We start from the raw sequence: 22,683 nt of genomic DNA, 5'->3' as shown, positions 1-22,683 counted from the left end.
AGTGGCTTCAGAGCTTCAGGATGCTGCAGATCAGATTTAAGGACATCGGTGGGCATCCAGCTTTGAGCATAACGCTTTGATCAGTGGGTGGGCGTGGGTCTGGGGAGGAGGGAGGCTGCATAGGAACTGGGCCCACTTGGGGGATGCCTGGGCCCAGACTTTGGAGCCTGCAGTTCAGTTCTAGGCTGATCACCAGGGCCAGCCTGTGCCCCTCTCTTTCCTCACAGTGTGGGGAACCAGGCTGGCCTGGTGGTCATGAGGTTGCCAGGCAACTGGAAGGTCAGTGGTTGCCAGGCTAGTGTGGATGAGGGGCTACAGAATTCAGGCAAGATGAGGCAGCTAGCGGGGATGAAGGGTAGGGGGTGGCCACATCACCTCGGGGGGACACAAATGAGTTGCTGATAAGAAGATGGAACAGGAGCCAGAATGAAGGGGACTAGGGATCCTAGGGACTGAGAAGGCAGCCCCTTGCCCAGGGAACCCTGGGAGAAGACACACCACATTCCCTGCCCCACCAGTTCCAGTCTCCATCCTGGTCTTCTGGGTTCTTATTCCATTCTCACAGCCTTTGTAGAAAACCCTCTTGAGAAGAGAGAAAGCGCAATAGCGCTTCTCTCCAGCCCTGAGCTGGGACAATAGAGCAGAGGAAAAGTGAGACATCCAGAAGGATTTCCTGACTACAAGGGAGATGGGAAGAGAACAAAATAGTAATTCAAACAGAGCTCCGCAAAGATAGGAAAGGGCTTCCCAAAGATGGGAAGCAGTGAGCACTGGTCCCCGCAGATGCTCCAGGGAGGAACTGATGACTCCTAGTCAGACATCAGACAGAGGGAACTTTGAGTAGGGGTGGTCAGACTAGGGCCTGAGGTTCCCAAAGGCTGTCCACAGATGGGGGCAGAATCACTTGGAGCTTTTAAAAACACTCTCTCCAGGGCTCACATTCACTGAATCTGAATCTCTGGAGGTGAGAGCCTGGGGTTCAAGGTTTTTGACAGGTGCCCAAGGTGATTCTGAGTGGAGAATCATGTCAGCATCCATGATGCTAACAGCTAACGAGGTAAGGCTCCCCATGGGCCAGGCTTTGTATTTAGGACATGCAGTCTCTTGTCCCTTCACTTTACATCAACTCTATGATATAGATACTGCTCCATTTTATGGAAGAGAAACCAAGGCTCAGGGAATTTATATAACTTGCCCAGGTCACTCAGCTAGTTAGTAGCAGACTGGAATTCACCACCCAGCAGTTAGGCCCTCAGCCACATGCATTGAACCACTATGCGCTACTGCTTCCTACAAAAAGCCTATAATGCCTGACACCACGAATCTACAATTCTGTGGTTCTCTGATTCAAGAACTTCTCTTTGGGAGGATGCATGCAAACAAGATGTTTGGAGCAAGATGGCACTGGGGGAGTCTGGAATGTATGCCTCCCACCCCCTGTCATGATGCCCAGGATTTGAGGAACCGGGGACTCCAGGATGCAAGCAGCAGGCTAACGTGGTTTAGTTCTAACTCTGGTGCCAAAGAAGATGGGGAGGTCCCAGAGTGTGCTCCCCCAGGGGTCAGAAGGATGTCCTTGGAGGGCACAGACGGATCTCCAGCTGTGGATGGTCCGAACTCTCCAGAGGAGGCAGGAGAGCACCATCCTTGAGCTCAGCCCTCCACTTGGGCAACAGGTTTGGGGGGTGCAGGGCTGTGAGTCTCTTGCCTGGCATGACCAGCTCTTTCCATAGTGGAAAGTAAGAAAAGGATGAGGGACCTATTGTAGTCACGGGGCCTCCTGTCTGGAGAGGCCTTCCTCCTCCAGATTTAGAAAATGAAGTCTGAGTTCAGAGAACAAGGCCCTCAATAAGATCGTGGGATCCAAGTCCCTCCCTCTGAGCCAGCTGTCTTTCCAAGCAGGGGGAAATGCCTCTCTCATTCCCAAATGCCCTTGTGTCTCAGGGTAAGCCTGAGCATCCCCCACCCAGATTCCCAGTAGGGGTGGCCCAAACTGCCACACTGGCTCCACAAGCTCCTGGCAGGCGAACCCAGGCTCTCTCAAAGCAGCAGCCCCAGCCTGCAGCCCCAAGGCCCACCACCCACACCAGATGGTCCCCTGCAGACGCACACCCCTGTGCAAAGCATGTGCAGGGAGGGGTGAGGGCGGGACAGCACATGCAGTTGTCACAGAAGCAGAAGCACCACCACTGACCTTGAAACTCCAGTAGTTTGGCTGCTGATGGAAACAAGAGAAGAGATGGTTATGTGGGGGCTGGGAGGGGAGACTAGGGCCAGGGGTAGGTTAGAGACCCTTGGTGCTCAGCATTCAGCCCTGGGCCCTCCACCCTCCCAGGAATGGGAAGGAAGCCATGCCTGGTACATCCCACTCTCTCTGGAGACCGGGGATGGCCCTGAGCAGGCTCCAGGCCTGCTAGCAGGGGAGGGGAGAGCCGTTCCAGATGTTTCTAAGTCACGCAATCTAGTCACGGTAACAGTCCTCAGAGAGTTACAGGCAGGAAAAGACGCAGATGACCATGATATGAGAACACGTGAGATGCTGGCAGAGATGAATCAGAGCTGCGGGGTGAGAGAAATGGCATCTGGTTGTGTCAGCTGAGGGAAACTTCCCGAAAGAGGTGGCATTGGAGCTGGGCATAAACAAATGAGCAGCTGGAGGTTGGGAGGAAGAGCATGGGCAGAGGGCCTGGGGCAGACATGTGCTGGGTGTGTTGAGGGGACAGTCCAGTTGGTTGGGGCAGAGCCTGGGAAAGTAGCATATTAAGCTGCGAAGGGACTGGGGCTAGAGCAGCACCCTTAAATGCTGAGCGAAAAAATTTAGACTTAACTAAACGAGGTGGACAAGCAGAAAGCATTTGAGTGAAACCAGGTGGGATGGGAAGTGGACCACAGGAAGGTTGACGGGGCAGGGAGTGGAAGAGGGAGGCAGGGAGCCAAGGCCAGGGCAAGCAGGCCTGTGTGACATGATGGACCCAGGTTTCAGGGAAAGTGGACAGATGCCCGTCACCCCACAGCCCTGGGCAATGGATGGGAAGCCACAGGCAGCAAGGGATCGTTGGCGATGTCCTGTGGGTGGACAGATGAGAGAGTAGGGCTCCTTGCTCCCCCAAAATGGGCGTGTTAGGCTTCTCCTCATTCACAATAACCTAGAGTCACCCTGCCTTCTCCGGAGACCAGAAGGCCCCTCCAGATGGCTAAGGACAGGGAGGAATGGCCCGGAGGCTAGGCTGGTTCTTGGCAAAGCTGAGGGCACCCTGCTGACCGGTGCCAGCCTCAGCAGGGAGACAGAGGCAGCAGATGGCCTGACCCTGGGGTGCCTGGCACCAGCAGATGAGATTCCCTAGGCCTCAGAGCCGCTGGCAGAGGAGAGAGACACCAAGGCTCCCTGATGGCAGAGGGCACCTCAGTGGGGTGTCCTGTGGATCTGAACACTTCATGGCAGGGAGGAGCTGGAGAGGGATTCTGCTGGGAGGAGGCTTCAGACCTTTAGGGTGGGGATGATGCCACTAGGGCTGGGATGAAGAGGGTTACTCACCAGGACCATCCCATTTGGGTCACAGCCCTACTCCTCCCCCTAGCATTGCCTCCAAGAGATGCAAAAAAATAATCACATGCCTGGCAGAGGAAGGGGACAAGGAAGTCTGTGCCCTCGCCAGTAACTAGAACCATCTATGGACACATTTCACCCATGGGTGCTGAGTGGAGTGGGGGGCAAGGGGCTGGAATAGCAGGCTCTAGCCACAGCTGCCCATGGCCTGGGGAAGGGAAGGGGGAGCAGAGGGAGTGGACATGTGATCGAGGTTGGGGCGGGGAGGCAGAGCCAGGCAGAGGGCAGGGGAAGGTTTATGATGAGAGTCATGTCTGCAGCCCCAGTGGTGATGGACGGCTCTGCAGAGAAGGCCGCCGTCCCTCATTCAGCTGCACGGCCCTGGTGTGCACACAGACCACCCACAGAGCTGTGTACAGACTCTCAGACAACCTCCCATGAGAACCTCACCACAAACACACCCAGAGCAACAGACACACCCACAAAGGGACAAGAAACACTCGGAGAAGAGCCGGCCACAGTCTGAAACACAGAAACTCAGACGGAGATATCCGTAGGTGGACCAACCCCAACCATACAAACATGCACAGCCTATTCCCACCCCCACCCCGCACCAGACACTGATCTGCTCACACACACTTCTACAAGCAGAATCACAGAGGCACCCCCCCACCCCAGCCCTAGCCCCTAGGGAGTCACGGAAACACATAGAGACAGGGATGCCCACTCACACATATGCATACACATACACAACAACTGCAGAGACACACAAAGCCACACACACACACACATACTATGCACACACAAAGAGAGAGTCGCATGCCTCCCTCCCCCCACTAGCCGGGTCATGGTGCCTCTGGCCACCTCAGCCACTGTACCAGGCCTGTGATGTCCCAGACGTCATGTGTCAGGTAGGACAATCATGTGTCCTGATTCAAAAGAAGCAGGAAATGCCCCTCCCCCACCCAGCCCCAAAAGTCAACACACCAGGCTCAGTATGTGACTGGTGCCCACCTCACATCTCTGGGAGCGGAAGAGGGATGGGTCCCGGCTGCAGCCATGCTAGGTGGGCCCCCAACATGGGCCCGCCTCAGGCAACACTAGGCACATCCCTGGGGCACTCAGACCTGGAGAGATCACCAGCTGGGCCCAGGGGAGAGGCCTGGGTGGCACCAGGGCCACAGGACGGGCCAGCCAAGCCCCACTAGCGGGCAGAGGGAAGAGTAGCTGTCTTTGTGTTGGTGAACTTGGAGTGAGGCTGGGACCGGAGTCCCGGGACTCAGGGCGCTGGCTGGTAGGGCACGCAGAATGCTGCCCCTCCGTCCCTCCTGGAAAGTGGGAAGGATGGTCCTCTCAGGGTGTCCTCACTAGGGTGAGACAGTCTCCTGGCAACTCAGTGTCCTTGGAGGGGAAAACCGTAGTAGCGAGGGGGCCTTGGGGATGTCGTGCATCCCTGTCTGTCTCTTTCCAGGGTATTAACCCCCTGGGACAGCCTTGGGTGACTGAGAGGAGCAGAGGCTCCTCCTGTTTGCGAAGGTAGGACTCCCCTCGTGCAGTCGCCAGCACCCTTTCCTCCTCACCCTCTTCCTGGTGTCAGCTCCTCCCGCCCTGCCCCACACGGTGCCTGGTGTTAGAGGCCCTCTCAACAAATATTTGGCCACAAATCATTGCCAAGAACTCTGGACCAGCCATGGGCAGGGGGGTGGGGCGGTGTACCTCTGCATGCTCTTCCCTGGCACCACTCTCCATCTCCTGGCACCCTGCACTGCTCAGCCTTCTAGGTCTTTTCCCTGGGAATTGCCCAGCACCAGAAACCCCTGGAAGGAGGACAGGGGGCAGGAAGGGCCCAGAGAGATCTGGCTCCCCAACCCAAGGGTAAAGCTGTCTCCCTCCCCCAGACTCAGAAAGGGGGTGTCTCACCTTTCCAGAGGACAGTGAGACTGTAGAAAAAAGGAAGGATTGCACAGGAAAGCCCCTTGAGGGTCATCACATGTAGGGAAGAGTCTTAGGGGAGCAGGGGAAAAATGAGAGGGTTCTAAGAGGATAATATGGAAGTCAACCATCCATTCTGTAGGGACCAGGCTTTCAGTAATACGGGCAAGGAGATTCCTGGAGACCCAAGGAAGCAGTGCCAGTGGGTCCTCAAACTCCCAGGTGAGAAGAGGAACCAACTTCTTCCCTCCGGGGGGTTAGGAGTTAACATCCTGCCTCCTCCACCCTAGGCACCCTTGGTGGGGGGGGGGGGGGTTCTTCCCTCCCCCTGCAGCTGGTCCTTTCTCCCCAACTCCTTCCCTGGGAGGGCGGGGCCCTGTCCCCTGGGAGCTTCAGCCCCGCCAGCTGAGGTCTTTCCCCTCCCCTGGGCACATGTCCCCTGCAGGCTAGGTGAGTGCATGACCCCTCCCTGACCTCCAGCCCCAACGACCGCGCAGCCTCCGGAGAGGGAGGGCACCCTATGGGTCGGACCCTAGCTCCAGTTCCCTGGCTCCGCGTGCACCGGCGCACACACCCACCTCTAACTCCAGTGAACACGCGTCCACGTAAACACTCGCCCCCCACCCCGCCCAGGCTGGGGCTTCTTAACGCCCCCCCCCACCCCCCGCCAGGGCTCCAGCCTCTCACCGCGACGCACGTGCCTGACTCCCCCGCGAACACGGCCGCCTCGTACCCCTTCCCCAAGCAGAGTGTGGGTGGGGGGCGGGGGTGGTGGTGCTGCGGGACCGGCGCTGAACCGGAGGCGAGGGCGCACCCCGGAAAGGTCATGACTTTCTGAGGCTGGGGGAGGGGGCGCCAGCCGCACGTCGGGGTAGGGGCCGGTCCCCTGCGGAAAGCTGCGAACGCGATGGGGGAGGGGAGGGGGCGTTTCTCAGGGATCGGGAACCTCAGCGGCCTGCGCGCCCCCAGCCCCAGACCGCCCCTCCGAGCCGGGTGGGAGGGCCTCCCGTCTCCGCGCCCCCGCCCCGCGGAACCCGAGGCGGCGACCCCGGCCCCCGCAGCCGCTCCCCCTTACCTGCGGCCACAGGTGTATGCGCGGGGGTCCCCCAGCCCCAGGTCGCGCGTCGGGCAAGGGGAGGGAGGGCGGCCCCCTACTCCCACCCACCCGGGCTCTCCCCTCCCCCGGCCGCCTCCGCAGCCGCCGCCGCCGGTGCCCTTTGCTGCAATGCGAGAGCCGCCGCCGCCGAGCCGGCCCGGGCCCCGGTCGCCCCGGTAACCGCGACTCCACCTGGCGCGGCACGGCGCGCCGCCGAGCACATCCTCTCCCCGGCCCCCTCCCCGGCGCGGCCCCGCCGGCGCAGCCCCGCCGAGGAACGGCGGAGGCTGGTGGCTGCGTCGCCGCGGTCACCCGATACGCCGGCCCGCCGCCCGGGACTCGGGTTGCAGCAGGAGAGAGGGAGGTTAGACAGCTTAGTGGAAGCGGGGGAGGGGCTGCGACTTGGAGTCTGGCCTTCGGTCCCCTCCCAGGGTCTTCTTCAGGCCTCCACCCCTAACGATCCGGCCTAGGGTGGTGGGGAGGAGAGTGGCCGGTCTCCGGACCCGCCACCCTCTGAGCTTACAGCCTCTCCCCACCAGGGTCTCTGCGGTGCACCGTGAGCCTTCTAGCTCTCCAGTGATTCAATTCCGAGCCAAGCCTGGGCGACCTAGGATGCCTAAATGTCCTCGGTGACGTCTGATCCTGCTCGACTGTGTGACTCTGGCATTTGCTGAACGTCTCTGGTCCCGCACTTCACAAAAAGGGGCCTCAGACACAGTCATCCGGAAAGAGAAGTTCAATAAGGACTAGGTATAAAGTGATGACAAGATCCTGTGCACGGCCACTGTTCTCTGTACTTCAAAGCCCTGGGGGTGAAGACCCCTTCAAGCTCTCCCCTTCCCTCCAACAGAGTAGATTCCAGATGTGGACAGGCCTGGGGCCCCATAACCTGGGACACCAAGTTCACCAAATCCAGCCTCACTTCCCTCCACCACTCCAACTCAAGACATTCCATCTGCTCCATTTGGGGCTCACACCTCATCCCCATTCCTGTCCCAGTCTGACCTCTATCGCACATGTGACCACTCTAGATGAGTCCATTCCACTTGCTGTCTAGCCTCGGGGGCAGACACATCTCTGGTCTCTAAGTTTGGTCAATACTGGGCCAAGACCCGGGAAGGGCAGTGGGCTGGGTGCCCTGTGAGTGATGCCAAGCACGCCAATCTCATGCTAGACTTGAGTTATACACAGCTAAGAGTCCCTGCTCTGGAGCCATTTCCTAGGCTGTCACGTTTTTCCTTCTCCTCATTCTCGTTGAAAAACTCAAGACTTCCTGCCCTTCTCCAGGGGAAGGAAGCAGGATGCACAAGGGAGAGAAACGGTTCCCTCTTAGATTCTCTGCCACAGTGCCTCCTCTGCCACCCTCAAGTCAAGGCCTCCTTAGGGCTGCCCCTGGCCTGTTGCAACTCTGACTCTCTGGTCCCTCCTCCCCTCTGGGGCTTCAGATGCCTGTTTTTCTCCCACGGAAATGTCTAGGCCTGAGCTGGGAGGCTGAGCCCTTAAGATACTGTCTCTGGGTGTCCCTGTCCATCTTCCCATCAGGGAAACTGAGGCATGATGAAGAACCAGGCAATCAGTTCAGAACAAGTGGCTAGATGCCAAGGTTGTCTTCAAATTTTGAAATTAAGCATCGGACGTAGCGAGAGGGGTGAGAGAAAGACATCATGAAGGACTTCCTGCTGATGAGACATCAGGGAAAGGCTGGGTCTGCTCAGAGATGGAGGGCGGGTGGGGATAGAGAAATGAGATGGTCTGCAGTGGGTGTGGGAATTGGGCACGAGAGATTCCTGAAAACCAGTAGGGGAGGGTAGGAGAGACATACTCCAGTTTAAAAGAGGGAAGAATTTTTAAAAAAAACTTTTTTTTTTTTAATTTGAGGAAATACCCCTCAAAAAAATTCCTTCCCCAGAGCCAAGCTTTGGCACAGGTTTGGGGAGGTAATTGGAGAAGGAAATGGCAACCCACTCCAGTATTCTTGCCTGGAAAATTCCATGGACAGAGGAGCCTGGTGGGCTACAGTCCATGGGGTCGCAAAGAATCAGACACGACTGAGTGACTAACAATTTCCCTTTCCCTCTGGGGCGGGAACAGTAGGAATTAGACTGACTATCGGGGGAGAGTACAGGGCATAGGAGTCTTCTGAAAATGCCGGCTCCATATAAGAGCAAGGGGTGCAAAATTAAAATCCTGGATCTCCCCTTTCCCAAAAAATATCCTCCCCAAAGCCCAAGTCTGCCATGGGTTTGGGGGGTGGGAGGAGGCGGGTGACTCACCTGGGCCGGCTGGCCAGCCCCGGAGGGGGCGGAGTCGCCGTGGAGGTGGGAGCAGAGGGAGCTGAGAAGGCACACGGGGTCCACGGTCCAGCCGCCAACCTGTGTGTGCGAAGCGGGGGACACCCCATTAGGGGGAGCGGGCAGGAGCCGCTGGGGCACTGGGATGGGACGGGGCGGGGAGTTCTGGGGGCCAGTTTGGCGCTGAGCTCACACTGCAGAGGGACCCTGCAACACTGGCTAGTCCCTTACCAAGTCTATGCCTCTAACTAGGGCCCTCCAGCTGTTTCCGGGTCTTTCTCTCCAGAAAGCCCCCGGTTGGAGGCTCTCTGAGCCCAGGGCAAAGCCTTCCCCAACAGATACTCCTGAAGTCCTGTTCATCAATTCTTCACTGCCTCTCTGGACATTCTGCAAGGGAGCTGCCCCTCACCTCTCCCCTCTTCCAGCTCTTCACTCCCTCCTGGCTGAAGCTGTCACCTCCTACCCCACAGACGTGGGAAGGAGGGGGCCTCACCCCAGCGTACCCCTGCCCTGCAGCACCGCCTTCCTCCCCCCCATCTCAGGGAGGCCGCTTTCTTCTCCCACACCACACCTGAGACTGGAAACCCATCCCTTCCTGGTTCCTCCAGGCCCTCTTCCCCCTCAGCATCCTCAAAGTCGTCCGTCTCTCATTCGGTCACCCCACAAACATGTACTGAGCCCCAGCTAGGCTTAGGCACTGAGCACTAGATGTAAGTGAAATGTCTGTAGATCCTACCCACTTACACGCATGGCAGGGAATGAAAGAGTGAAGGAATAAAGGAATGCATTTGTGAGTGGCTGTGCTTTGATTCATCTACTAAGTATTTACTGAGCGCCTGCTCTGTGCCAGTGAACGTGTCAGACACATAGGAGGCCCTCAAACATGCCCACATCCTCTCTCCCAGGCCTGCTGCCCCTTGAGGCTGCCATCCAGTCTGTCTTCATGATTTTTTTCTGGCCAGACCTCCCCAGACAGGTCTGCAGCCCAGGAGTCCTGTTCCCTCGCCACCTCCAACCCCTGACACTGGCCGTTACATCATCATAGCTCGAGAAAGGAGCTCTCTATACCCTGTGGATCCACAGATCCTGGCTGGTCCCAAGGGCTGTTTCCAGACTTCAGAAGTGCAGGGGGCCCTCCTGCTGGGCCTTCCTCCCCTTCCTTGGGGATATAGGACATTCCTGGTCCCTCCCCTCTTCCCATCCATCCTGAGCCCTCTCTCTTCTCAGACTCCATTCTGCCTTGGTGACTACACTTATCCCAAGTCCCACTTCCATTTCTGCCCACCTCATGCTCAACCCCCTTTCTAGAGTCTTGAGTTGTATATTCAGTGCCTAAACAGACATCCTGGTGAAACACTCCTATGCCCCCTCTAACTCATCTCCCCTCTTCCAGTCCCTCACCCTCTCAAATATTTCCCTCCCAACCATTTTATTTCCCCCTAAGCACCACCACCATCTCCCTATCACCCAGGTTTTTCTGTCTTTGCCTTCTGGATCCAGACAGCAAACAAGCCTTGCTCATCTTCCTTCCACCCCACCTCCACCCCATCCCTTTCCCTTCATCCTTCCTAACACACTCTCTTCCTGCTTTCCTGCCCCTGCCTCCAGACACTCCCCCTGCCCCCTCCTATTCACCATCTAAAAACAACCATGGCCCTCCTAGTTTCCACCATCTGGCCCCCACACCTCCCACGGCCTCCCACCCTGAGCTTTCTGCATCAGCCTGTTGGACCTCTATGCCAGTCCCCAAAGCAACTCAGATCTATACTTACCTCCCATCTTCCTACCTCCTAAAACTGTTCTCCTCCTCTGTGACCATTCAGACCCTTTTCATCCTTCTAAGCTTAGTTTAAGTACCTCTTCCTCCATGAAGCCTTCCCTGATCAGGGCTGTCCACCTGATCTCCCTTCCTCCAAACCCTCTTCCGACTGACTGTGCTCCTTATACTTAAGTTTCACCCCATCTAGATCACAAAGGGCCTTGCCCCCTCCTCCTAAGTCAGAGCAGCAGAAGGAATCCACCGAGAGGGACCCCTAAAAGGGAAGGCCTGATCGCCTTCATCTGCAACTCTCCCTTATCCCAGTTGGAACTCTGCTCCCGGGAGCGCTCTGGAGATGGGAAAAGGTAAAGGTTGGACAGAACTGGAGGTGGTATGAGAGGCAGATAAGGTACGAGATATGCTCCAATGTATCTTTGTTCCCTGCAGTGAAGATGGAGGTGGGCACAGTCTTCCCCCTACCTAGCCACGCCCAGCAGTACTTGGAAAGGGAGACAGAGCCAGACATCTGTGGGAGCAGGGACTGACACCCCAAGGCTTGACTGAAAGGATGCTGGCGTGCTGATGGGAACAACTCTCCTCCCCTCCACTCTTTTTCCCAGAGTAGATAATGCCTGAGTATCAACAACCAACATGCAGCAGCTGTCAAGGCCCCGCACCAATGTGGGACTGTCCAGTCCCAAGAAAGAACTTCCTTGCAGACAAGAAGGCCTTACTCGGATGCAGACATGCATCCAGGAACCAAGGATCTGGGAGAGCTTTACAAAGGAAACATCACACCTCATGTAGAAGGAGACGAGTCCTGGACCAGGGGAGCTGGAGTCCCGACTCGCCTCTAAGGCTTACTGATGACAGGAGAGGAACAAGGCAGAGTGGGGAGTCCTCTAGTTCAAACTCACCCAGCAAGTCTTGGGGGAAGAAACAGGTGAAGAATGGGGGAGGAGGGAAAGGCGCCAGGAATTCTGGGCTCTTTCGGGGCACAGCAGACCCAGCCTTCTGAAGCTCCCAAGGCCTGACCTTCCCTTAGGGGCCATATCACAGAGGTGCCCACCCCAAGGTACTCCAGCACCGGATGGACTCTCAGACCCAGAACAGTCAGCCCTGGAGGCAATCCTTTCTTCCTCCCCACCACTCTCTTGAGCTCCCAGACAGCCTTCCTTCTCAGCCCACCAGCCCCAGGTGGAGGCTGGGCTTTCTCTGACCAGTCCCATGCTCCAAATTCCAAGACTGCAGGCAGAGGTCTGGGCGCTGAGCCCCCACCCCCTTCCTCCCCAGGCTCCCCAGAGCCAACCGGCAGACTTCTGCATCTCCCACTCTGCCCCAGAGGCGTCTCAGAATCAGGATGAGCCTGGCGTCCGGGGCGCACAAGGCAGACCCCCTCCCCAGCCCGCGGCCGGCCCCACTCACCTGCTCCCGCATCCTGTCTTGCTGACCCCGCAGGGCTAGGGCATGCTGCGGGTACTTGCTCTTCAGGTGGTCCATGAAGGCATCGCGCTTGCGGTCGGCATCCGCCTTCTGGAGCCCGCTGAGCGCCTCCAGGCTCTGGGCGGCGATCACCGTGTGCCGCCGCTCGGACGTGTGCACCAGCCCCACGTTGGAGAAGCGCCGGCCCCCGCTGCCCCCGCCGCCCCCGCCCCCCAGGGTCCGGTACTCCCGCGGGTACTCGGCATCGTCTGCAGACAGCATGGGGGGGCTGCTCCGCTCCGGATCTGCGAGGGGGAGAGGGGGTTCGGCGGGGTCACGGTGCGTGCTCGGCCTGGGACTGCCCATCCCCCACTGGGGTCACTGCGAGGAGGGGCTGACCTAAGGAGGGCGGCAAGAGGCCCCTGGGGGTGAGGCAGGGACTGCCCGACAGGCACTAGGAACAGAAGAGGCAGAACGGGGGCAAGCAAGAAGGCTGGGGGGCAAAGGCAGTGTCCAGCTTTCTGCTCTTCTGCAGGGTTTGGAGGATAATGATGCGGGTTAGGTGCTGGCCTTAGGAGCCAAGAAGGGGCTGGGAGTAGGGGTCCTGGGCACCTCTCCAGCTGCACATCCCCTTCCTCCTTCCTTAAGCTGGGGTGAACAGGGGAGGGAAGAGGAGTTCCTTTTAGATGCTTTCTGCAAACTGTGGAAAAGAACCTGCACTGTCTTTCTTTCAAGAGCATCCTCTTGGGAGTGGGGTGGAGGCTAACCTCCTCCCTCAGACTAGCATGTCTAGGACATACTTGTCTTTAGGCTGGGGGTCGGCTTGGAAAAGGGCCAGGACTAGGAAACAATGGGGGGGTGGGGAGTGAGGGCAAAAATCACACTTCCAAGAAGATGCAGGTCCAGGGTCTGGGGCTTGGGACCCCCTTTTCCCTCCCCATCCCCAAGACAGACAGACAGACAGACAGGAGAGGCTGGGCACAGAGAAGACAGTGAGAGATGGATTGGGGACAAACTCAAAGAAAGCAGACAGAACAGCTCAAGCTTTCCCCGCTGGGACCCTCCCCACCCCCTCCCTTCCTTCAGTCTCCCTCCCAACACACACAAGTTCAAGACCTATAAGGGACGCACAGGGGACAAAGGACAGTACAGAAGTGAAAAAAAGAGAAGGCCGGGGGTTGAGGTCTCCATGCAGAACTCTGAAGCCCGTCCCCACTTGCCCACCAGCCCTGAGCCCTCCCCTGGCCTCCCCAGGCCCAGTTCTGCGGTCTCCCATCCTCCAGCCTCCATGCTGACCTTCCCATAGCCCAGCAGGGACGGCGGTTCCAAGGTGTCACCCACACCAGGGATGGGAGGAACTGCTGGGGCTTACTTGAGCCATATTCCTGGTCATAACACGAATTTGCCCTCCCTCATTTCCAGAAATCATCCACTTAGCAGACAAACACAGTTTTCCCAGCATAACCCCAGCCTCACAATTCACTAGTCTCAAAGGTGAAACCCTCAGGGTGCCTTGGTTTGAAAGCATCCAGCACTGTAGCAGACACAGGCAGCCCAATGCAGGGGCCGATGGGGGCAAAGGAGGGGCGCTGAGGATTCTGGCACCTGGCCAGGTTCCCTCCAGTGCAACCTCTCTTGGCCCCCTCCCTCCACACATCCACTGTTCCTCAGGCCCCTCCTGTCCACCACAGGAGGCAAGAGGACATTCAGCCACATTCCAGGGAAAGCCACCCTTTGCCCAACACACACATACACTCCTCCCTGGATGTGGCCGAGGCGTGTAGATCTCCGGGACAGACACCCAGTCGACCCAGCACCTCCCACCAAAACCAAGGGAAGAATGGCTCCCAGAGACCCAGAGCTCTGAAGTTTCCAAGGGTCTGTCTGACTGATCAGTTATCATGGCCTTCAAACCTCGCTGCACTGCTGTGGGGGTATTACTGTAATCCCATTTCAGAGATGGGACTGTTGAGGTCAGTGAAGTGCAGTGACATGCCCAAAGCTGCAGTAAGTGGTAGAGGCCAGACTTGACTCCAATATTTACTAGATTCACCTCACCCCTTCTCACCATGCCTTCTGACCAGACGACAACTGTTTGCTGCTGGAACAATGATACCACTGGCACTCCTTGTTTATCTGCTGTCTCCCCACCCTGGCGCTGGGTCTGGGGTCCCTCCCTCCCCCAGATATCTGTCCCTTGGTTGTGCTCCCCAAAGTGAGGTCCAGACACTCAAGAGATGACTATGGGAGGAATGCTGCTTCAGAGATTAATAGTTCTATTTTTATTTTCAAGGATTTAAAAAAAAAAAAACAAGAAGGCCCAACTCCTGATTTCATGGGTATCATTCCTTGGGATGGCAGTGAGCTAAGGTTTCCTTTTAAGTGAATGCATTAAATTCAAAGTGAGTTAACAAAGAACAAATTGAGTTTGCATTAATACAGTATGAAGGTTTGCGAGAAAATTCCTGAGGCTGGCACCTGACTAAGGCTGGGAGCCCCAGGGCCATCTTGATGGGGACCCAGCCCTTGCTCTTGAGGCGCTAGTGGTACCCCATGGTGGCCAGTGAATATGGCTGGAAAGAAGTGACCTGAAAATCATCCAGAAGAAGGAGGGCCAGGATGGGGGGTTGGTGCTCTGGGTGCTGGAAAAATAGCCCCAACCAGAGTCAGGGGATTGCCTCCCATGACCCTTAAACTCTGTCTTCCACTCACTCTCACCACCAACAGGAGGACTGCTACCTCATGGGACAGCGCTGAGCTGGAAGAGACCCTCCATGGCGGAGCGCCCTGGATACTTACTTTGTTATCTTCCTTTGCCCAGTGTGGGGTGGATTCTGCCTATAGCCTCACTGCTGGAAGCCCAGCTTTCAAGCCCAGCTTGAGCCCTGCCTGAGCCAGAGGGCGCCCCCCACCCGCCTGCGCCAGCCAGCCAGGCTCGCCATGCCACCTAGGGCTCTGGATACCTAGGTGCACTGGAAAGGTCAGTTCTCATCTGCCCTCCTGCCCTTCCACGTCCCTGGACTCAGAAGAGCTCCTCATGCCCACCTGCACCCTCTGTGCCAGCTCCTGGGGAGCTGTGCCAGCGTCCTTCCCTGGCTCCTGGGGGCGGGGTCTCAGTGCACACGGGTGGGGCAGGCAGTATGCCAGCCTGAGAGAAGCAGGGATGGTGGGGAGGTCCAGGGTCACCCAGGCTCTCCCAGGTCAATTAAAGGGGCCGAGGTGGGGCTGGCAGGTATGGGTCCGGGCTGTCAGAGCAGGCAGCGGGGAGGCTGAGGCTCCAGACAGTGAACGTGTGCCCACAGCCTTATTGATGACTACAGCCCCGTAAACCTCACAGGAGTGGATGGCACTGGGGATAGGGAGGAGGCCGCTGAGCAGGCCCAGAGACAGCAGAGCAAGGACCAGCTCCTCCCTGCCTCCTCCACAACAGGGCTCAGCCTCAGGTGCCCGGACACTGGCAGGTGCGTGCAGGGTCATGGGTGAGGCAGGACCTGGATTCTGGGGTTGGTGGGGGAGAGGAAGAAGTAGGAGAGACAATGGGCTGTCTCTGAGGGGAGGTGGGGCTTCGATTTGAAATCTTTAGACTCTTCTGAAAACTAAGAACCTTTGAGATCCTTGGCTTAACAAAGAAACTCAGGGAAAGAGGTGAGGTAGCTGCCTGACCCAGGAGTCCTAGCTCCCTGCTCTGTGCAGAGTTCTCTCCTCTCTGTGGGGCCCCAGTAGACTGAGACAACTGGCCTGGGATTCTTGGTTGGGGCGCCATCCTGTTGCCTGGGGATAAAGAGGCCCTTGGGGGCTCAGAGGGCTCAGGCAAGAATTTATCTGAGCCAGCCCCGGGGCGCCCGAGGTCAGAACACTGGGAGAACAAAAGCCCAGACCAGAGACCTCCTTGGTTTAGAGGGGTCCCAGGTTAGCCGTTCTTTTAGTTCTCCATTCTAAAAGCCTCTTCTCTCTCAGAGCCTGAGGGTACTAATCTGTAAAATGGGGACAACATCTCTAAATCCCCCTCCTGGGCAGTGGGTGAGAAGCTGGCAAGACAATGAGGAGAAAGCGCATTGTTTTGAATTAAAGACATTCCTGGCATGTGGGCTGTCAGGACAGCAGGACAGCCTTCCCATTGCCCCAGACCTGCTTCAGCCACCACCAAGGCCTCAAGTGGCCCTGACCCTCCCCAGACAGAGCAGCCTGGTGAAAAGCCAAGGAGATCGATTCCAATCTAGCCAGCAGTGGCTCTGGGTAGCAGTGGCCCTGAGCAGATCGATGCTTCTGTTCAGCAGAGGCTGCTGAGGGATCTATCTGGCAGGGGTCTTGTGGGTGGGGGGACCTGGGGAGGCAGATGGGACAAGGAGGCCTGAAGGCGGTAAGCAGACTGGATTCTACTGGGGCAGGGTGAGAGACAGGGGATGCAGGGGAAAAGTGGGAGACCCTGGATGGGGAAGCAGAGCTGGGGTACACTGCTGGAAGGGGCCTTGGGACAGACAGCCCCTGAGGCATGGGGGTTGGGGGAGTCAGAGAGGTAAGCTGGAGGTCTTGCCATCTCTCCAAGAATCCTGTGTGCAAGGCCAGCTATAATTTTTGAGTCAGAGATTAAAGCTACAGGAGAGATGCCCAGGACTAGTGGAATCCAGCTCAGAATGAGGGGAAAGGGAAAGTGGGGAAGTGGGGGGGTGCTGTCGCCTTCCTCAGCTCTGCCTTCCCCACCTGAGCGATGGGGAAGTGAATCTGCCTGGACGCTGGGATGACCAGGGAGCAGTGGGCGCCCCCCAGTGGCCAGCTGAGGATAAAGGCGCAGGTGCTTGGGAAGAGAGCGACATTGTTATTTGCTCCACCAATTCCAAATTCCACGTTTATTTATGAGCCCAATTTATTTTTATCCTCACTGCATTCTTTCACATGAGATCACTGTAACTCATGATGAGAATTAAGATCCCAAGGTTTCAGTGACACTGTCTCATAAGCCATCCAGCCCCTCCCCACCTTGCATCTTTACCCCAGATGTCACCATCACTCTGTCCTCTGGCTGCCACTGGGCAACATTTACACATGACATCATCTTCAGAGGAGGAGGGTGTGGAGAAGGGGAGGGGGGAGGGAGAGGGAAGAAGAAAGAGGAAGGGGAGGAAATAGAGGGAAGAACAAAGCCATGAGCCACAGAAAAGAGAAGGGTCTCACTGGGGCCCCTGCTGGGAGGACCAGAGTTCAGGTCTCTGGGTCCCTCTCCCCAGAGATCAGGAGGGCTGGACAAGGCCCCTCCCATGGGGACCTGAGGTCTCACAGGTGTGACCCCAACCGTGGCCTGGGCACCAGCTCAAGGAGTCCAGAGGGCCTGGGGCTAGATCCCAGTGAGGTCAGCAGGCAGGTGGGGAAGTGGGGGGTGTGCGTGGAGATTGCCAGAAAGGTGGAGGGCCTGGCTCAGACCCCGAAATGCCCTGTCCGCGTACACACACACACTTGAATACATGCAGCACAAGTCCCACAATCTTCAGCCAAAGCAAGAGGAGCCCAAGTCACCCAGGAGGAGCCCTGAGGCGACTGCCACCATCGATTGTGCCTGACAATTTCATCCTGCTGGGCGGCTGGCTGCACAGTCAGGAACCGCACTGTGCTGGGAGGTCAGAGGCCAGAGGACAAAGGTCAAGCTTGGCAGCGGCTTCAAGAGCCTGGATGAGGTGAAGGGATCATCCCTTCCCACCCCTCCCTCAGTGAAGAGGCTGACCCCTCAGTCTCCAGGCGCCCCTGGCTCTAGCTCCCTGTGTGCCCACGGCCCTCACTCAGCTGTCTGTCTGTGGGTCCTTGGAGCAGAAGCCCATCTGTGTCTGTTTTCTAAAACCATCTTTTCCGCCCCATACCACAGCAACCAAAGTCATTTTCCGGGCAATTGCCTTTCTGTAAACATTCCTGTGTAATATCCCCCCAAATTGCTAATGCCCAGCACCCTGTTGAGTCTCCCTGTCCCTCCAACCAGAGCCTCGGAGGTGGGGGTGGGCAGAGGGAGGAACAGGCATCAGGGGGAGAGGATTAAGGATGGGGCTTCATGTCCAGCTCCTGGCATGAACCCCCACACCTGCCCCCGCCGTGTTCCCCCATCCCCCACCAACCCAGCCCCACTCCCCTGAAGGCCAGGCCTCCTCAGGATACTCTGCCTGGGCCAGGAGGGATGACAAAGAAGAAGGGGGGAGGCGATCTCATGGCAAGGAGGCCTGGGAGGAAAGGGAGAGGACTTGAAAGCATGCGGGCGATGGTCAGACAATAAAGGTGACTCCCTGGAACCTGGGAGCACAGGGGCAAGGCCAGGCAAGCTGTCATCACTGGGCCCCCAGGGAAGGCATTTCCCTTGTTCCTGAGGTGTTGGGAAGGAAGGCATAGACGTGGGAAGAGGCCAGGTGGAGACCATCCCCATGATGGACCAGTTCCCCAAGGCAGGGCAGTGCTGGGGGATGGGTGCAAGGCGAGAGGGTATCAGAGGGAGGATGGTCCTTGGCTGGTGACACAGATGCCCCCTCGCCACCCCCCAGCACTAATCTACAGAGCCACAGTGGAGAAGGGCCTGGGTTGGGTCGATTCTCCTGGCAGTACAGCAGGGAAACCGAGAACGGGGGAGGCTGAGTGAGTTAACTGTGCGGACTCCCTTCCCTGGCTGGGGGGAGAGGAGGAAGAGGACTGTGACCCCCCTGGACTCTTCTAACCCCTTGCTCAGGGAACCCTGCTCCCCACCACCCCCCCAGCCCCAGGGAAGCTGGGCATCTAGACTCTAGTGGGGGGAGTAGGGTGGGGACCACAGAGTCCGCCCGGGAGGGAGCTGGGAGGCAGGGGAGGGTGTAGGGCACTGCCAGTCACAGCTTCATGCAGGCAGAAAAACACAAACCAATTTGCACAGATTTAAAACCCACCGAAGGCCACTTAGTTGGTAAACGAGTCGGAATCTAATTAAAGGACCTGTCAGGCCTCGGGGAGGGAGAGCTTACCTGCCTGGGTTCTGGAGCTTTCCCCAGGGAGAGGGCATCTGAGAGAGGGAGGGTGTCGGGCTCCCTGGGGGTGGGGTGGGCACTGCCCCAGCCAGAGGGTCCCTGCCCCACCTCTTCCCTCCCACCCTTCCACAGGCTGACTCTGTCCACTTGCTCAGGCCGGGAGCGCCGCAGGGCAGGGCTTCTTCCCTCCAACTGGGCACCTCTCAGGGCAGGGCCCATGCCTCCTCTCTCAGACTAGAGCCTTTGTGTTCCCCCCTTAGGCTGGGGACACCCCAGAGCAGGGCCCCTGTCTCCCCCATCAGACTAGGGGCTCGCCTAGGACAGAGCCTTATCTCCCCTTAGACTGGCCAGGACCTGGGCCTCCTCTTTTGGGGCACTAGATAGGGCCCCCATTTACCTCTTTGTATTAGAAGCTCCTTCAGGGCAAGCCCCCCTTAGACTGGGGCCTCCTTGAAGGCAGAGGTACCCCCTCCCCCGCCCAGACTGGGTGGTCTTGCAGGACAGAATTAGGTGGGATGAAGAGACTCATAGGCCACCTCAGGAGTGGGGTGGGGCCTGGGGACAGTCAAAGATGCCAGGCTTGGCCTCAGTGCCCTGGCTCTGCATGGCTGTGGAGTCCTTGTCCCCTTCGACCTGCTGCCCTCTCTCCGTGACTCCCCACAACCATAGGACAGCCCTCTTCCTGGCGAGGTGATGGCTCTTCTCTCTTAGCAAAGCAGAGTGATGTCTCGAGACTGTTCAGCTAAGCCCTGCCTGCGTCTGCTTTCACTCCAGCCAAATGCCTCTCACGGGGAAGGAAACCGAGGCCCAGAGAGTGAACCTGAGTCACACAGGAGCTGGAAGCAGAGCCAGGAATGGAACCTGAGCATCCTGGCCCCCAGGGACAAGGACATTCCCACCCCTCTCTGACACTTCCCAGAAAGCAATTACCAGGGGATCCCTTCTCCAGGCCCCAGACCCCAGGAGGGCAAGACTAACAAGCTCCTTAGGAGAAATCAGCAGTGAGGAGGAAAACGCCATGGCACCCCGGGCCCCAGAGGGAGAAGGGCCATGGGTCACAGTCCAGCCACCCCCTCAGGTGCCCATCCCGGCCCAGCAGCTGCTCACCGCACAGAAACCAGGGCCCCCAAGTGGCACCTGAATCATATTCCTCAGACAAGACCCCACTCCTGGCGAAAGAGCTGACAAGCCAGCCTCCTGCTCAGAATTTCAGATATGCAACCCTCCCCCAAGCAGGTGAAGCTATGGCATGACCAAAAATCACTCAACTTGGGGGGAGAAAGAGCTCTGTTCAAACCCAGCTCTGCCACTGTCTGGCTGTGTAACCTTGAGAATGCTAGCAGCCTCTTGGAGCCTCAGTCATTTCATTTGTTTTTGTTTTTTTGAAAAACTATTAACACTCAGACGGGTGTGCAGGTTGTACACTGCACAAAGGCACCGGCCAGGGGCGTGGGTGGGGGACAGTCCCTTCCTGACCTGCCCAATCCCTTGATTTCCTTTCACTCCACGGTCAGGCTTTTATCACAACCAGGATGGTAGGGGGTTGCATTTTAGCGACTGATGAAGATCTGGCTAATTTGTTTCCCCAGGAAGGGCGCGGGCGGGGATGCAAAGGGGAGCATGTCACCCCTAGTCTGAAGCCCTCGCCGGAGAAGCTGGGAACAGCCCTGGCATGTGCCCACACAGCCCGCGCTAACAAGCTGACTCCTGCCTGGCGTCTCCACCACCATCACGCGCCCCGGGGAAGGTGTCCTGTCAGCCCCACATCTCCTTGGAGAGGCAGCGGAGAGGAACACAGGCAGGGAGGAACGGAGGGAGGTGGGGGGAGGCGGGAAAGCAGAAGCCTGTGCTCCAGCTCTGCCACTGCTCCGGGGAGGCTGCCAGAGCACCTTCCATCCCCTGGGGGGGAGCTCGAGCCTCGGGGTGCTAAGGCCTCGCCAGCGGGTGTGGGCAAGGGGACCTTTACCAAACCCCTGAAGCTGCCTCGGGCTGAAAGCAAGCCCAGAGGGAGGCATCCTGTTCCCAAGAAGAGGGACCCCAATCTGTTGGAGGCGAGGGAGTGGAAGCCCCACCATGCACCCCAGCTCCCCACAGGGAAGTGTCATCAACACCCAGGCTTCCTCGAGGGTCTCACAACTGTTGGACAGGAGCCTCAGCCCGGCTGGATTCCTCCACATCCTCCTCTGAGACACCGCCCTTCATGGGGTCAGGTTCCCTCTGGGAGGCTTTTTCCAGCCCCACACCCCAGCACCCAGACAGCTCCCTCAGCCACCAGGATGATGGGGTCCTGGTGCCTGCAGTATTCCACCACAGGCCACGCTTCCGCTTGTCAATGTCTATGCCCCGTAGCGCAGGCCCACATGCCCAGCCCAGGCTCACGGACACGTGCCCAGTCACGAGGGGCACCCCTGCACCCACCACAGGCATCCACACACACAAAGGCACACCTGGGCCCAGCTGGGACTGGGTCACCACAGAGCCGCCACCCTGACCCACCACTCTGCCATCTTTGATGCCATGCGGACAGGCAGGGCATGGTGCCCGCACATGCATCGTGTACATTTACCGTCCCCTGACAGATTCCGTGCACGTGGGAGCTCCCTCGAGTGTTAGTCTGAGGCACCTCCAGTTTGGAGTGAGACACACTGGGGACCCCATCTGCCATCCTGAATCCAGCCACCCCTTCTCAGAGACGCGATTTCCATGGCCCCTGTCCTGCTTTGCCAAGTTCAGGGTCTCTGAAAGTGTTTACATTTCGTCCTGACATAAAGGCCACTCCACTCTCACCAATGTTTACCCAGCCAGGCGATGCCAGGGACCGAGAGGCCGCTTCCAGACCTGGCACACCCAGCCCTGTCTCCCCCTACAGGTGCTCAGCCTCCTGCAAGGAGCTGGCGGGTCTTGGACCCACTTCCACCTGCTGCTGGAGGGTGAAGGACAGGGCTGCGAGTTTCCGCCCTCACCTCACAGGTCAACTACTCTACAGTCCCGCAAGAGAGTGAGAACAAACAGCAAATGTGCATCCCTCTAGTTTCCCTCCCTAGGGATGCTGAGGTTAGTACTGGGAGAGACTCTGGAGGATGGAAGAGGCGGAGCCTGAGAAGGCAGAAGGAGACTCAGGGTTTCCTGCCTGACTGCTGGGTCCACCCTGAGCTGGAAGCCTCCTTGGATTCTAGGGGCATCTTTCGGTTCTCCCTGGCATCTAGCCTGAACTGTCCCACCAGAGCAGCATCTGGGAAGGTGACGCATGAGCTGGAAAGCAGGGGAGAAATGCACAGTTTCTCCTTCCATCTGCAAAAGTCTCCAAGACTCCAACCTCCCATCTCAGTTAAATCCACCCATCCGTGTGGAGTGACGAGATGTGAACTCAGCACCAGGCTTGCTGGGTGCTCTGGGGGAAGCGGACCAACCGTGAAAGACAGCATTCCTGATACCCACCCTCCCACCAGGCATACACTCAGGACGGTTCCCAAGGGGCTCTGATAGCCGCTATTCATTCAGTTCTCAGACACACCTTGTGAGGTTGCTCTCTCCCATTTTACAGATGAGAAAGCAGAGACTCAGGAAGGGGTGACTTGCCCACGGCCAGAGCTGGTAAGTGGAGAAGGCCTCTCGACTGTGGGGTTCTCAGCCAGGATCCCCCTTCCCTCCTCTATGCCCTGCTGATT

The 22,683-nt window shown here is 58.0% G+C and overlaps 1 protein-coding gene across 3 annotated transcripts in view; it reads right to left on the bottom strand.

Moving 5' to 3' along the window:
- SRCIN1 (SRC kinase signaling inhibitor 1) overlaps positions 1-22,683 on the bottom strand; it is a 71,103-nt gene that overhangs the window by 34,891 nt on the left and 13,529 nt on the right. The window contains exons 3-5 of one of the 3 annotated variants that reach the window (XM_043469836.1): positions 12,051-12,352; positions 8,849-8,947; positions 2,195-2,218 (exon numbers count right to left, since the gene is read on the bottom strand). In XM_043469836.1, coding sequence (XP_043325771.1) covers positions 2,195-2,218; positions 8,849-8,947; positions 12,051-12,352 — 425 coding nt within the window. The remainder of the gene's footprint in view (positions 1-2,194; positions 2,219-8,848; positions 8,948-12,050; positions 12,353-22,683) is intronic. The other 2 variants (XM_043469846.1, XM_043469855.1) reach the window with 2 other exon arrangements.

The sequence above is a fragment of the Cervus canadensis genome, chromosome 1 (genome assembly GCF_019320065.1).
Source record: "Cervus canadensis isolate Bull #8, Minnesota chromosome 1, ASM1932006v1, whole genome shotgun sequence".
NCBI lineage: Eukaryota > Metazoa > Chordata > Mammalia > Artiodactyla > Cervidae > Cervus > Cervus canadensis.
This window is presented reverse-complemented; position numbering and strand designations above follow the sequence as displayed.